The sequence below is a fragment of the Theropithecus gelada genome, chromosome 14 (assembly GCF_003255815.1).
Source record: "Theropithecus gelada isolate Dixy chromosome 14, Tgel_1.0, whole genome shotgun sequence".
Classification (NCBI taxonomy): Eukaryota; Metazoa; Chordata; class Mammalia; order Primates; family Cercopithecidae; genus Theropithecus; species Theropithecus gelada.
The window spans coordinates 57,638,678-57,653,402 of NC_037682.1; the positions used below are offsets into that span (position 1 = coordinate 57,638,678).

The 14,725-nt window shown below is 38.2% G+C and overlaps 1 protein-coding gene across 1 annotated transcript; it reads left to right on the forward strand.

The window, feature by feature from the left end:
• The first annotated feature begins 320 nt into the window (after positions 1 to 320).
• On the forward strand, positions 321 to 1,064 carry LOC112607284 (olfactory receptor 10A3). Its single transcript, XM_025358394.1, has one exon. It carries the CDS (start codon positions 321 to 323, stop codon positions 1,062 to 1,064), a length of 744 nt encoding a protein of 247 aa, XP_025214179.1.
• Positions 1,065 to 14,725: the final 13,661 nt, after the last annotated feature.

Genomic DNA, 14,725 nt, shown 5'->3' on the forward strand with positions numbered 1-14,725 from the left:
AAGAACCAACCTGAAGTTCTGTCAAAATGAGCTTGTCATTACATTTGCCGTTAAGAATTCCAGACTCAAACTCACAGCTATGGGATTGTGACTTCATACTCGATATACCAGGTCCATAAAAACAATATTAAGGTTCAACTACTGAAATGAAAAGACAAAATCAAAGCTGTGTGGTTGAATTCATCCTCCTGGGCTTTTCTAACTTTCCTGAGCTCCAGGTGCAGCTCTTTGGCATTTTCCTAGTTATTTATGTGGTGACCTTGATAGGAAATGCCATCATTATAGTCGTCATCTCCTTAAACTAGAGCCTCCACGTTCCCATGTACCTGTTCCTCCTAAATTTATCTGTGGTGGAGGTGTGTTTCAGTGCAGTCATTATGCCTGAATTGCTGGTGGTGCTCTCTACTGAGAAAACTACGGTTTCTTTTGTGGACTGTTTTGCACAGACGTATTTCATCCTTCTTTTTGGTGGGACTGAATGTTTTCTCCTGGGAGCAATGGCTTATGACCGGTTTGCTGCAATTTGCCATCCTCTGAACTACCAAGTGATTATGAACAGAGGGGTTTTTATGAAATTAGTAATGTTCTCATGGATCTCAGGGATCATGGTGGCTACTGTGCAGACCACTTGGGTATTTAGTTTTCTGTTTTGTGGCCCCAATGAAATTAATCATCTGTCTTGTGAAACCGCAGCAGTACTAGAGCTTGTGTGTGCAGACACCTTCTTATTTGAAATCTTTGCCTTCACAGGCACCATTTTGATTGTTATGGTTCCTTTCTTGTTGATCCTCTTGTCTTACACTCGAGTTCTGTTTGCCATCCTGAAGATGCCATCAACTACAGGGAGACAAAAGGCCTTTTCCACCTGTGCCTCTCACCTCACATCTGTGACCCTGTTCTATGGCACAGCCAATATGACTTATTTACAGCCCAAATCTGGCTACTCACCAGAAACCAAGAAACTGATGTCATTGGCTTACACATTGATCACTCGTCTGCTGAATCCACTCATCTACAGCTTACAAAACAGTGAAATAAAGAGGGCTTTGATAAAACTATGGTGAAGAAAAGTGGTTTTACACACAGTCTGATTGTATTGAGAAGCTGAGTAAGATTTGGCCATTGCCTGAGTGAACTCTATTTAAATTTAATAAAGGGTGAAAACAGATTGCATTTTTTGTATGAATATGTAAATTTGTTGAGTTTTTAACATTTGAAAATGTGTCTCCTTCAATAAAGAACTGCTGTCACTTGTTTTTAATAGATACATATGTTCTCATAATATGATACAACAGTTTATTCATTCATTTCTCTATTGTGAACATAGAAGTAGCTACTGGATTATTGTCATTAAGACAGTGCTTCAATAAATGCATTGTTCCATATGCTTATATGTACTGATGTCATTATACCTGTGTGATAGATTTGCTACAGTGAGGCTGATAGGATGAGGAATATCTGTGCTTACAAATTTTATTAGCTATTGCAGAATTACTTTTCAAAATGATTATGGTTCTTTGACTGACCTGAAGGTTCACTGTGCTTTGATAACAGGGTAGATCTTCAAGAGACCAACAAATAGAGTGATGAGATTTTTATTTTTGGATTGAAAATTTGTTCCATGGATGAGTAAAAAAAAGAAAGTGCATCTATTTTTGGGGACCCAAAATGGTTCTACTTCATGAACTTACACAAATTATAATCCCAAACTGGATTTCTTTTGGTATCTTTCCAAATATTTATCCAATGTTGGTGACCAGACAGCTACATGGGAAGTTTTCCAAATATTCATATGATAATATCAGTATCTTTTTCATTTACAGACCACTGACTTAGAAACTTTTATGAAGTTTCCATTTGTAGTCTGTGATAGGAAAGTAAAATCATGGGACCCCAAACTCACTATGCCAAAAGGAAAAGTTAAGCTTGGAAACTGACTCAGGCAAAAAAACTGCCTTTCCTTTTGTTCCTATTAGCTACAAGATAGCAGGTCACCTATCTTCCCAGGTTACCTCCCTCAATTTTTTAAAAAAATAATTGGAATAAAACTGATACTGTGATGTTAATTAAGATTAGGTATACATATTCTGCTAAATGAAAGGGAGTCATTATAATTTGTGTATATTATTTGGGAATAAACAATATACATATATGTATCTATGTGTCTATTTAAACTGTTTTTAGTTTTATAATTGTTAAACAAATCCCTACTGATTTTTTACATGGTCTCTATTACATATGAAATTTGACATAAATATCTGAATTGTTTATTGGTATTATTTCAATTCATATAGAGTTGATTGAATTTGTGTTTAAGGAATTATAATATGAAATCAGATCACATTAATTCTAAATGTGTATGGGTATATTTGTATGTGGTCTGTGCACTGATTTGTAATTTTTTGAAGGTGATACATACTATCACTAGTAAATCTGGTTGGCCTTGTTAAATGAATTCCATGTTGCTTGGGCTTCTGCATAGCCTTTATCTCTGCTGCCGGCCACTTTGTTCTTGTGGTCATCATGCCAGCACTGGGGTGACTGCTGACAGAAGTAGGCTAATTTGTCAACTGGGTGAGTCATTTTACCTATTGACCTGGTGTTAACACAAGATACAAAGACCTTCACACTTGATGCCCACTCCATTTGTCTATGAATATGCTTCTACCCTAGACCTCCCTGCTGCCAAACTCCCTATCTTTTCTTTCCAGATCAGGTCAATAAACTTTTGCTTATCCAGTCTTGCCTACCAGCCTCCTGGTCCAGCACCCTCAGAACCAGTACCATGGTTCTCCTTGTGTTGGCGAAGGTCTGTTAGACCTTGCAGCTGTTTTGTGATATTGTCCCATTCTTTCCTTATTTCTGTGGCTGAATTGTGCTGTGACTTAACCATATTTATAGGCCTGGTATTGAGGAGAAGAGGTGAAGGCAGCTTCTGATGGTGCACCTCTTCAATAGTCTTCCTGCCCTGAATAGGGAGGGGTTGGTCACTTCTGCAGTATTAGAAAGCTTAGTGATATCTTGGAAGTCCAGATCTTTGGAGGCATCCAACTAGAATTCTTATCCCATGTGTCAAAGCCTTAGATTTTTCCAACTCTGGCTCCAGATTTGGCTTAACATAGCTACCTTGATTAAGCATGCAGGCATCATCGAAGTTCAGCCACTGTGACCACTGAACCCTGAAAATGATCTTCATCTTTTTCTGCCTGCCTGCTGCAAGAGATGAGGACCTCTTTGTGGGTGACTGACGCTCTGGCTCTCACATTTAGTTTTTAATGGTTTGTCAATTGACTCATCTTTTGTTATCTATCTGAAGATCAATGCAATGTAGTAATGTTTTAGTCTGTTTGTATTGTTATAAAGAAATACCCGAGACTGGGTAATTTACAAAGAAGAGAGATTTATTTAGTTCATGGCTCTGCAGGCTGTACAAGAAGCATGGTGCCAGCATCTGCATCTGATGAGGACCTCAAGCTGCTTCCACTTATGGCTGAAGGGGAACGAGAGGCAGAGTATAGAGATCACACAGAGAGAGAGAAAGTGAAAAAAAGGGAAAGGGGGAAGATGTCAGGCTATTTTTTGTAACCATCTCTAGCAGAACTAACAAAGTAAGAACTCACTCACTCCCCTCATCACCCCAGGGAATCAATCTATTAATGAGAGATCCACCACCATGACCCAAACATCTCCCACTAGGCCCCACCTTTAACATTGGGGATCAAATTTCAACATGAAGTTTGGAGGGTCAACTAACCAAACTATAGCAAGTAACAACCATATAATTCAACTATGATTACGACTAGCAGTCTCTCATTGCCTCTGGACATTTCAATAGCTCAGTAATTGCACTGGCCAGTGCATCTCCCTCCAGGGTACAGAATTCCAAATCACCATTCCTGAAAGCTTTGGTTAGTCAACTGCTGTATTGTGCCAGTTGTCTGCACTCCACACACCAATCAGAATGGGAATCCTCATGACCAGCTGGGTCTCAAAGATTCAGTCTCCAAGCCCTATTTTACTGCCTGCTTTTACCAACAAATTTGAGTACCATCTGTGCTTACTGGGGACTCTAGGAAGCAGACATTCAGATGGAATTAGGAGTGCAAAGACCTGGGAAAGGAAAGGGGCCAAAACAGCACGGGCAGGAGGAGCCCTCTGACTGTCAAGCAGGCCTTGCATAGTCTTCTTTGAGCCCAAAAGGGAGCTCCGAATTGTCCATTAGAGGCAGCCTACGTAGGTCAAAAATGCCAGATATTTGCTTAGTCATTGACTGGGGCCTCTCCAAGAAGAGAGTGACCTTGACTCAAAAGCTGAGGCTGACCTTGAAGGAGCTAAGAGCTGTCAGCTAATCACATCCTTTGCAACTGTGCAAGTGTTTTCTCACAGAGGAATGTGAGCAGTGCACCTCCATGTCTGCCACAATGTAACTAAAGAGTTTGGTGTACAGATACTTTCAATTGGGAGAGGAAAAGTATACATTTGGAATGACAGCCCAAAACTCCACCAGAAGGAAGAAATCAATGCCTCTTAAAGTGGATTTAGTCTGCCACTACAGCAGACAGAAACAAAACAACTTATACGGATATTAGATGCATGCCAGTACCATTTATCCAGGATATAGTGGAAAGGTTGTTAATGGGTTAGAAATTAGAAATGTAAGTCTACATTCCTCATTATTGTTAATTGAATATGCATAAAATATAACTGATGTGATGGGCAGCATGGCTTAGTGGACATACAGCAAAAGTTGAATAAACCTGACTTCAAATACTAGAAGATGGTTCTGCCATCTTACTTCCACTTACAATAACTTTACTATAACGTTCAGCTAGACTAGTAGTAATAATTAGAGTAGTTACAATAATGAAAAGCTAGGCCTTGCTTCAAGAGCATTACATGTTTCTCTAATTTAATCCTACAACAACTTTAAAAGATAAATACTATTCATATCTTCATTCCGTGAATCAATTTTTTTTTTTTTAATGGAGTCTTGCTCTGTTGCCCAGGCTGGAGTGCAGTGGCTGGTGTGCAATGGCTCACTGCAACTTCCACCTCCAGGGTTCAAGCCATTCTTGTGCCTCAGCCTCCCAAGTAGCTGGGATTACAGGCGTGTGCCACCACACCCAGCTAATTTTTGTATTTTTAGTAGACATGAGGTTTCTTCAGGTTGGCCAGGCTGGACTCAAACCCCTAAACTCAGGCGATCCACTCACCTCAGCCTCCCAAAGTGGTGGGATCACAGGCATGAGTCACCATGCCTGGCCCGTTGAATCAATTCTTGAAATATTTTTAATTCCTTAGAGACATCAAATATGCATGTACTGGATCCTTTTTGTTAGCCTTCCAAGTCTGTATTTTTCGCCCTAGTTATTTTAAATTCTATTCATTTATGTTTATTTTGCTTGAACTATTCTGTCCTCTCTTTAATCACTATATTTCAGCAGTGTCTATTCTCTTTATCCATGCTTTCAGTATGGACATCATATTTATGATTTTTAAAAATTCAAGGCTGGGCACGGTGGCTCACGCCTGTAATCCCAGCACTTTGGGAGGCTGAGGCAGGCGGATCATGAGGTTAGGAGATCAAACACAGGAAATAATTAAACAAGATCCCTTGTCAAGTAATACACAGAAACTAAAGAGGAAAAAGAGAAGCAAATAAGGTATAAAGAATATTCACTAAAAAAGTTGGCACAGAGGCCTGGCCCTTAGCCATGTTTTTGGTGACAATTTTCATCTGCTTTGTGCCAACTTTTTTAGTGAATATTCTTTATACCTTATTTGCTTATTTCCTGTATTTGAAAAAGGTGTGTTCTTTTTTGACTGGTTTTATACAAGATGTTTGTTTGGAGAAGGGGCCAGGCCATGATTCACGTCAGCATGAATTACCCATGGTTAACAGAAACATTCTTTACAAACTTGCTTTTCTAATGTGGGTCACACAGATTTCATGAATTCCAATCTTCATTTAAATAAGATCTTCAGTTGATTTGGGTGCACTCAAAGTTCGAGAAGCACTGCTGTATAACACAACGTCAATTTTTATACTGAAAATGAGTTATTTTTTCCTCTACTGCTCCCTTGCCATCAGATAAGTGGAGTTCACATTACTCCATATTGTCTTATTGACAGATAGCTTCCTGAAACTAGGGTATATTTCTGTGATTGTTCATCCATGCCTACATGCTTCTTAATTGTGTGACAACAGGTCCAGGGGAGCCCTTCCTACCAGCCTCTTTTCCAAACAGACATCCTGCATAAACCCTGTCAAGAAAAAGCACACCTTTTTCTAAAATGAGAGATAATTAAAATAAATCCCACATCAGAGTAATACATAGGAACTAAAGAGGAACAGGAAAAGCAAATAATGTATAATGAATATTGACTAAAGGAAAGTTGCCATGGAGTAGATGAAAATTGTCATGGTTGCAAACAAGAAAATGACGGTTTTTGACCTTCAGGATGTGCCACTGCAGAGATTCTTAAATTTTAGCATGCATCAGACTGTAGGGGTGGAAAAATTCCATCTCCTTTCTCTTAAGGTCCTGCCTGAGCTTGAAAATTTAATTGATGTAAGATAGAGTAACAAGAGAAAAGTATAATACAGTTTGACATGGCATGTGAGGCTTCGTAAAGAAATAAAGACCCCGGGACTCAGAGTCACTTTCTTATATACTGAATTGGACAAAGAGGAGTAGACTGTGAAGAAGAATTCATTTATGTGGGGAGGCTTAAAAGCTAAATTATTTGAACAAAGTCTGTATGAAATTCTCCTGGTCTTGACTTCTCCTTGAGGATAAAAATGTTGCATTTTCCACATGGGAATTTCATGTTTTGTTTTAAGAAGCAGCAGAAGGTCAGTGATTTCCTTGGCACCTGCTGTCTTTCAAGTGCCTTTAATTTAAATAGTGACTATGTCAGTGTAGCCTATTTTAACTGCTTCAATAATCACCTGAACTGATACTAAAACACAAATTGTTGGGAGCCACGCACAGAGTATCTGTTTCAGTAGATCTGCTGTAAACTCTGATAATTTGCATTTTTAACAAGTTCCCTGGTGGTTCTGATGCTTTTGATCCAGGAACCACACATTGGGAACCATAGCTCCGAAAAACTTTGCTGTTCTGCTTCAACTGAACTGCCCCTGCAGCATTCCCTTTGCAGGACACACACTTTCTTTTGACCTCACTGTATTTGGCAGTCCTTTCCCATATTGTAACTTAGGTTAAGATATGTCCAATTTTTTTTTTTTTTTTTTAAATATAAAGGTTGGGGCAGGGAGTGGTGGCTCATGCCTGTAATCCCAGCACTTTGGGAGGCCAAGGTGGTTGAATTACTTGAGGCCAGGAGTTCAAGATTAGCCTGGCCAACATGGCGTAACCCTGTCTCTACTAAAAATACAAAAAAAAAAAAAAATTAGCCAGGCATGGTGGCGCACCCCTGTAATCCCAGCCACTCAGGAGGCTGAGGCAGGAGAATCACTTGAGCCTGGGAGGTGGAGGTTGCAGTGAGCCGAGATTGTGCTGCCGCACTCCAGTCTGGGTGACAGAGTGAGACTCCATCTAAAGAAAAAAAAACAAAAAACAAATAAACAAACTAATATACATATATAGATGGGTTAGGTTTATTTTTCTTATTAATATTTTAGGTTTATTTTTCTTATTAATATTTATTTGGGGTAATTTCTATAAGGACCGTTGGGGGGTAATTCATATAAGGACAGTGCCATCTCTACCTTGCCATTTAAAAGTCTGAACTTCATTTTTTAAAAAAAATTATACTTTAAGTTCTGGGGTACATGTGCAGAACGTGCAGGTTTGTTACATAGGTAGACACATACCATAGTGGTTTGCTGCACCCATCAACCTGTCATCTACATTAGGTATTTCTCCTAATGCTATCCCTCCCCTAGCCTCTGACCCCTCACAGGCCCCAGTGTGTGTTGTTCCTCTCCCTGTGTCCATGTGTTCTCATTGTTTAACTCCCATTTATAAGTGAGAACATGTGGTGTTTGGTTTTCTGTTACTGTGTTAGTTTGCTGAGAATGATGGTTTCCAGCTTTATCCATGTCCTTGCAAAGGTCATGAACTCATCCTTTTTTGTGGCTGCATAGTATTCCATGGTATATTTGTACCACATTTTCTTTATCCAGTCTATCATTGATGGGCATTTGGGTTGGTTCCAAGACATTGCCATTGTGAATAGTGCTGCAATAAACATAAGTGTGCATGTGTCTTTATAGTAGAATGATTTATAATCCTTTGGGTATATACCTAGTAATGGGATTGCTGGGTCAAAAGGTATTTCTAGTTCTAGATCCTTGAGGAATCGCCAGACTGTCTTCCACAATAGTTGAACTAATTTATACTCCCACCAAAAGTGTAAAAGCATTCCTATTTCTCCACATCCTCTCCAGTATCTGTTGTTTCCTGACTTTAATGATCTCCAATCTAACTGGCATGAGATGGTATCTCGTGGTGGTTTTGATTTGCATTTCTCTAATGACCAGTGATGATCAGCTTTTTTTCATATGTTTGTTGGCTGCATAAATGTCTTCTTTTGAGAAGTATCTGTTCACATCCTTTGCCCACTTTTTGATGGCGTTGTTTGTTTTTTTCTTGTAAATTTGTTTAAGTTCCTTGTAGATTCTGGATATTAGCCCTTTGTCAGATGGATAGATTGCAAGAATTTTCTCCCATTCTGTAGGTTGCCTGTTCACTCTCAAGATAGTTTATTTTGCTCTGCAGAAGCTCTTTAGTTTAATTAGATTCCATTTGTCAATTTTGGCTTTTGTTGCCATTGCTTTTGGTGTCATCCTGATACCAAAACCTGGCAGAGACACAACAACAACAATAACAAAAAGACAATTTCAGGTCAATATCCCTGATGAATATTGATACAAAAATCTTCAATAAAATACTGACAAACCGAATCCAGCAGCACATCAAAAAGCTTATCCACCACAATCAAGTCACCTTCATCCCTGGGATGCAAGGCTGGTTCAACACATGCAAATCAATAAGTGCAATCCATCACATAAACAAAACTGATGACAAAAACCACATAATTATCTCAATAGATGCAGAAAAGGTCTTCGATAAAATTCAACACTTCTTCACACTAAAAATTCTCAGTAAATTAGGTATTAATGGAACGTATCTCAAAATAATAAGAACTATTTACAACAAACCCACTACCAATATCATAGTGAATGTGCAAAAGCTGGAACCATTCCCTTTGAAAACCGGCAGAAGACAAAGATACCCTCTCTCACCACTCCTATTCAACATAGTATTTGAAGTTCTGGCTATGGAAATCAGGCAAGAGAAAGAAATAAAGGGTATTCAAATAAGAAGAGAGGAAGTCAAATTGTCTCTGTTTGCAGATGACGTGATTGTATATTTAGAAAACCTCATCATCTAAGCTCCAGGTTTCCTTAGGCTGATAAGCAACTTCAGCAAAGTCTCAGGATACAAAATCAATGTGCAAAAATCACAAGCATTCCTATACACCAATAATAGACAAATAGAGAGCCAAGTCATGAGTGAACTCCCATTCACAATTGCTACAAAGAGAAGAAAATACCTAGGAATCCAACTTACAAGGGATGTGAAGGACCTCTTCAAGGAAAACTACAAACCACCGCTCAAGGAAATAAGAGAGGAGAAAAACAAATGGAAAAACATTCCATGCTTATGGATAGGAAGAATCCATATCATGAAAATGGCCAAACTGCCCAAAGTAATTTATAGATTCCATGCTACCTCCATCAAGCTACCAATGACTTTCTTCACAGAATTAGAGAAAACTACCTTAAATTTCATATGGAACCAAAAAAAGAGCTCTCATAGCCAAGACAATCCTAAGCCAAAAGATCAAAGCTGGTGGCATCTCGCTGTCTGACTTCAAACTATACTACAAGGCTACAGTAACCAAAGCAGCATGGTACTGGTACCGAAACAGATATATAGATCAATGGAACAGAACAGGGGCCTCAGAAATAATGCCACACATCTACAATCATCTGACCTTTGACAAAGCTGACAAAAACAAGCAATGGGGAAAGGATTCCCTACTTAATAAATGGTGTTGGGAAAACTGGCTAGCCATGTGCAGAAAACTGAAACTGGACCCCCTCCTTACACCTTATACAAAAATTAACTCAAGATGGATTGGAGACTTAAATGTAATATCTAGAACTATAAAAACCCTAGAAGAAAACGTAGGCAATGCCATTCAGGATACAGGCATGGGCAAACACTTCATGACTGAACTTCCTTTTCTATTTTTAAACATCTTGCTTTTATTTATTACAAAATTAATTTATTCCTTTTAAATTCCAGCAGTAGATGTATAAAATAAAAATACAAAAGTGTCTCTCAAAATACCTCTATTCTCATCCCCCAACTCCATCATTCCTAAAAGTAGTCAATCTAAATTATTTCATGTTCATTTTTTTCTGATTCTTCCTATGTACGTAAAAAAACTGATGTGTATATAATTTTTATAAAATGAGGATAAGAGTTTTTACATCTTTTTTTTTAAGTATGTCTTTAGCTTGTTTCTAAGAATAGTTTCTCTTTTCTATTTTGGAATTTTTTTTGCAGTTTTATTGGAATGCTGTATGTATATGACTGCTAATATTTTGGAATTTATTGAAATTCCAAATTTTGGCAAAACACATAGTTAATTTTTGTAAATATTGTATAGATATTTTGGGATAAAAATATAGAGTTAATAAGGTGAAAGTATTCTTCTGTATCATATTTATTCTCATTACCTTCTGTTAAATTAACATTTTATTATTCAAATCTTTCAATTTTGTATTTTTTGCTGTCTGTTTGCTCTCTCAAATCCCCACATGTGTTAAAATCCCCACATTATTATTATTATTATATCAATGACATATTGGCTTTAAATTAGAGATTAACATTACTATTATTCCCCACTTATCCTTTTAAATATGTGTCTGAAATGTTGTTTTCATACACTTTTTGTTGAAATCTAACATATGTAAAGTTTACAATTCATGACTCTACATCTTGATGACATCTCACAAATTGTACATCACCTGTGATACAGTCACTGACATCAGGTTATAGAACTTATTAGTACAATAGACACCCACATGGGATCTCATGGAGTAAGATTTATGAAAAGTACCTATTAGGCAGCTTTTCCCATCTTTGGGGCACTGGACTAGTTCATGGATGGGCATGTAATCCCATCATGGGGACTAATTTGGTAGGGGTACTTGGACTGCTTTTTTGAGAACCCCCTTTCCTCAGCATCACTGGGACATTTCCCACTGGAGACAGAATAGGGAGAATATCCCTACATGTTGTTGCCAGCCTTATTGCTGTAACGAGAAGAAAGCTTTCTTGAGAATAGAACTTACCCCACAAAAATATAGATGAAAAGAAGATAAGTGGAGCCTCAGTGTGAGCACATCATCTGCCTTCTGGATAAAGCCAAGCCTGCAGATTCATTCATCTCTACAGTCTCCTGGGACAGAGCCTATGGCCTCCTTTATTGCTCAAGCCAGTTTAGACTAAACCCTGAGTCCTCTGATTCCCATACACACCCTATGAGACTAATATAGTTGTCTTTATTTTACAGAGAAAGTAACAGAACCAGAAAGTTGAGTGATGTGATCAAAGTTATACAAGCCGGTCAGGACATTTTGACTCCATGTTGAAAAGTTCTTGAGTTGCGGGTGGCATCCAGGCTTTCCACAAAGCACCTTTAATCTACTTGCTGTGTCTCCCATGGTTGCACAAACTGTGCATTGTGTCCATGCAAATCCTCTAGCCCTAGGTCACCTGCCTTGCTCACACCTTCACTCCACCCCTCCCTTCTTCCCCTATTGACAACATTCATTCAGCCTCTGCTCTTGCGTCCTACTGGGAGGTGTCACAGTGGAATTGAGTCTCTTGTGGGAAGAGGTGCTCATTCCCCATAGACATACGAAGGAGTGCTGCTCCACGTTTGTGCTCTTGAGCTTTCTCACCTGAGGGGCCAAGTTCAAGCCTCTTTGGTTATCACACAAAAATGCAGAAAACCACTGTATGAAGTGATTTTATGTTCGCCAGGCAGGTATTCTTCAGGGCATATGATTCTATGCCATATAATGTTATAGAATCAGTGCTCTCTAAATCACTTAGTTGCATTTATGAACAGGTAACTTTTGAGTACAGGTGAATCTTCTGATAAAGTAGTATGAAAATTAAAGAGACAGAGTCAACAGGTACAAAAGTGCAGATTCTGCTCCTGTGCGTTTTGGTTTATAGTTGTCCTCACTGATAGTTGAGGATGCTGTTGAAGTGATGGCTCAGTGTTCAGGAGTCACTAGGCTCAGCTGAAACATTTGAATCAGTAGAGTTTTTAGTTTGATGCCAGTCAATTTCTTTTTCTTTTCAGGGAAAAGTTCAGGCAATAAATAGAGGTAATAAGTACTTTGCATGCCCTAATCATCAAATCCTGGAAGTTTTCAACTGGAAGGGAACTTGGTCAGTAAGTTCAACTCTTACCTCCTTTCACTGGCAGACTGAAGCCTAGGGAAGGGAATGATCTGCATAAATATTTCTTGTTAGTGACTTATCCAAGACACCGTGAGAGTCTTCTGAGGTATACAAAAAAGACGGAGCATTCATGGTAAATTGTTTTTTTTTTTCCGGAGACATGCTCTTCTTCTGTCACCCGGGCTGGAATGCAGTGGTACAATCATAGCTCACTGCAACCTCAAACTCTTGGGCTCAAGCGGATCCTCCCACGTTGGCCTCCCAAAGTACTGGGAGTACAGACATGAGTCACTGTGCCCAGCCAGTCAATTGTTCTTTAGCACTCATGACACTTTTGATCCATTTCATGTTGTTAACCAGTCGTGTTAAGGTTTTCTATTGTTTATATGATACTATAAATTATCTAATTTTCAAAACCCACCTACTTTTATATATTTGGAACTGAATTCATATTGGTTTTTATTCCCCAGTATAAATGGCTTTGACATATTTGATCCTACAGAACCTATTTTACGAATTTTAGAGTTTTTTTTGCATACAAACTATAATTATTGTGGTTAATCCATGCATTTAATTTTAATACACGACTATGGTCAAACTCATGAATAGTAGAACTTGTTTTCTACTTTCTGCGAATATCCTACAAACCTGCACAGATCTGCACTGAGGACAACACTGTATGTCTTCAGGTGTGTCTTCTGTCCTCTGGGTTCCTCACTTCCCACAGTAAATTTTCTCTGGTTTTCAAAATATCAGGCAAAGGTAGTAGGCCTCCATTCTAGTACTAAGATGTCAAGTTCCTTTTAACATGGGCAAGTCAGCCTTCCTCCTTCTGCCTTTCTGTTTCCACCTAATGGCCTTCCACCCATGACATCCTGTGATTGTGGTTATTCCCCCTGCTTATTTTTCAGAAGTAATCTTTCTCTCATTTAAATTTCTAAAGCATTCGTTATTACTCCTGCTTCCCAATTATGTTGTGTTCTTTTCTTTCAGACGCTCCTTTAAAGGTAGAATCGTGATTTTCTTCATATCTTTATTCATTTATTCAACAGATACTGATTTAGCATCTATTAATAACCTTGGATGTTTGTATGCATTGTGTATATAACAAAGAACCAAAGTAAATTTTTGTCCGCCACAGGTTTATATTTTAGTGAGAGATTTAGAATTATATGTATATTTAATTTCAGTTGGTGATAATGGAAAAAAGGTAGAACAAGGTATAAGAAGTAGGACTTCGAGAGCACTTACTGGTTAAGAGGTCAGAAGCTATTTTGTGTAGCGTGGTGAGCCCTCTGTGGAGGGCTGGGCTCAAATGTGTTCCTAGGCACACAGAGCCTAGAAAATGGCAGGTGCTCAATCAGTGCTTGTTGCATAATTAATGATTAAATGAGTGGGGACAGAGAGAAGAGGGAGACAGAGGGAGAGCGTGTGAACTTTTACATTACAGATTCACAGTGACCAAAAAGGTGGGCTTTTTCTTATGTCATCATGGTCACAAGTATGGGCCATGGAGAAGTGGCCTTCAAAAATTTCCCATCCAGGCCAATTTGAACATAATTGTCCAAATCCAGAGTGGGCAGAAATCAGTGAGCCTGGGGCAAAATTCACATGTCTACAGATCATTTAAGACAGATACATCTAAACCACAGTGCCCTTTGTGTGTTTCTGCAGAGTCCTGTCACCTTTAACCAAGTCACATACGGACATTTAAACCTGATATTTATGATAAACATTTTTAATAAATACATATCAATTCTGCTGTAATTTTGAATTTTTTGGACATTACCAAAATTGTTGGAGTGTTTTTTGCCATCTATCTTTTCTTTAATATTTTATTTTTTGAGGTTTGAAATTTCATATTTATTTAAAATTGAGAAAAATGGATGCTATCTACATGTCATGAAAATAGAATCTAAGGTATAAAATATTTGTATTTGCTTTAAGGCTATGTCTAATTTTCAAACTATATAATATACAAGATGAAATAGAAATGTAGTATTTTTTAGTTCTCTTCAGATATTTCTGAGCCAGAATATCACTTCTCCCTTTATATTTAAAATATTTATTATTCCAAGATTTTGCCATTCTCCAAAATTGCCGAAATAAATTTCTGACAAGATGGGCTCCTCTTCTCATCTTCTGCCAAGAATTTCTGGGGTGAAGGCAGACTGGAACTCTCTGCTATGGACTTTGACTTCATA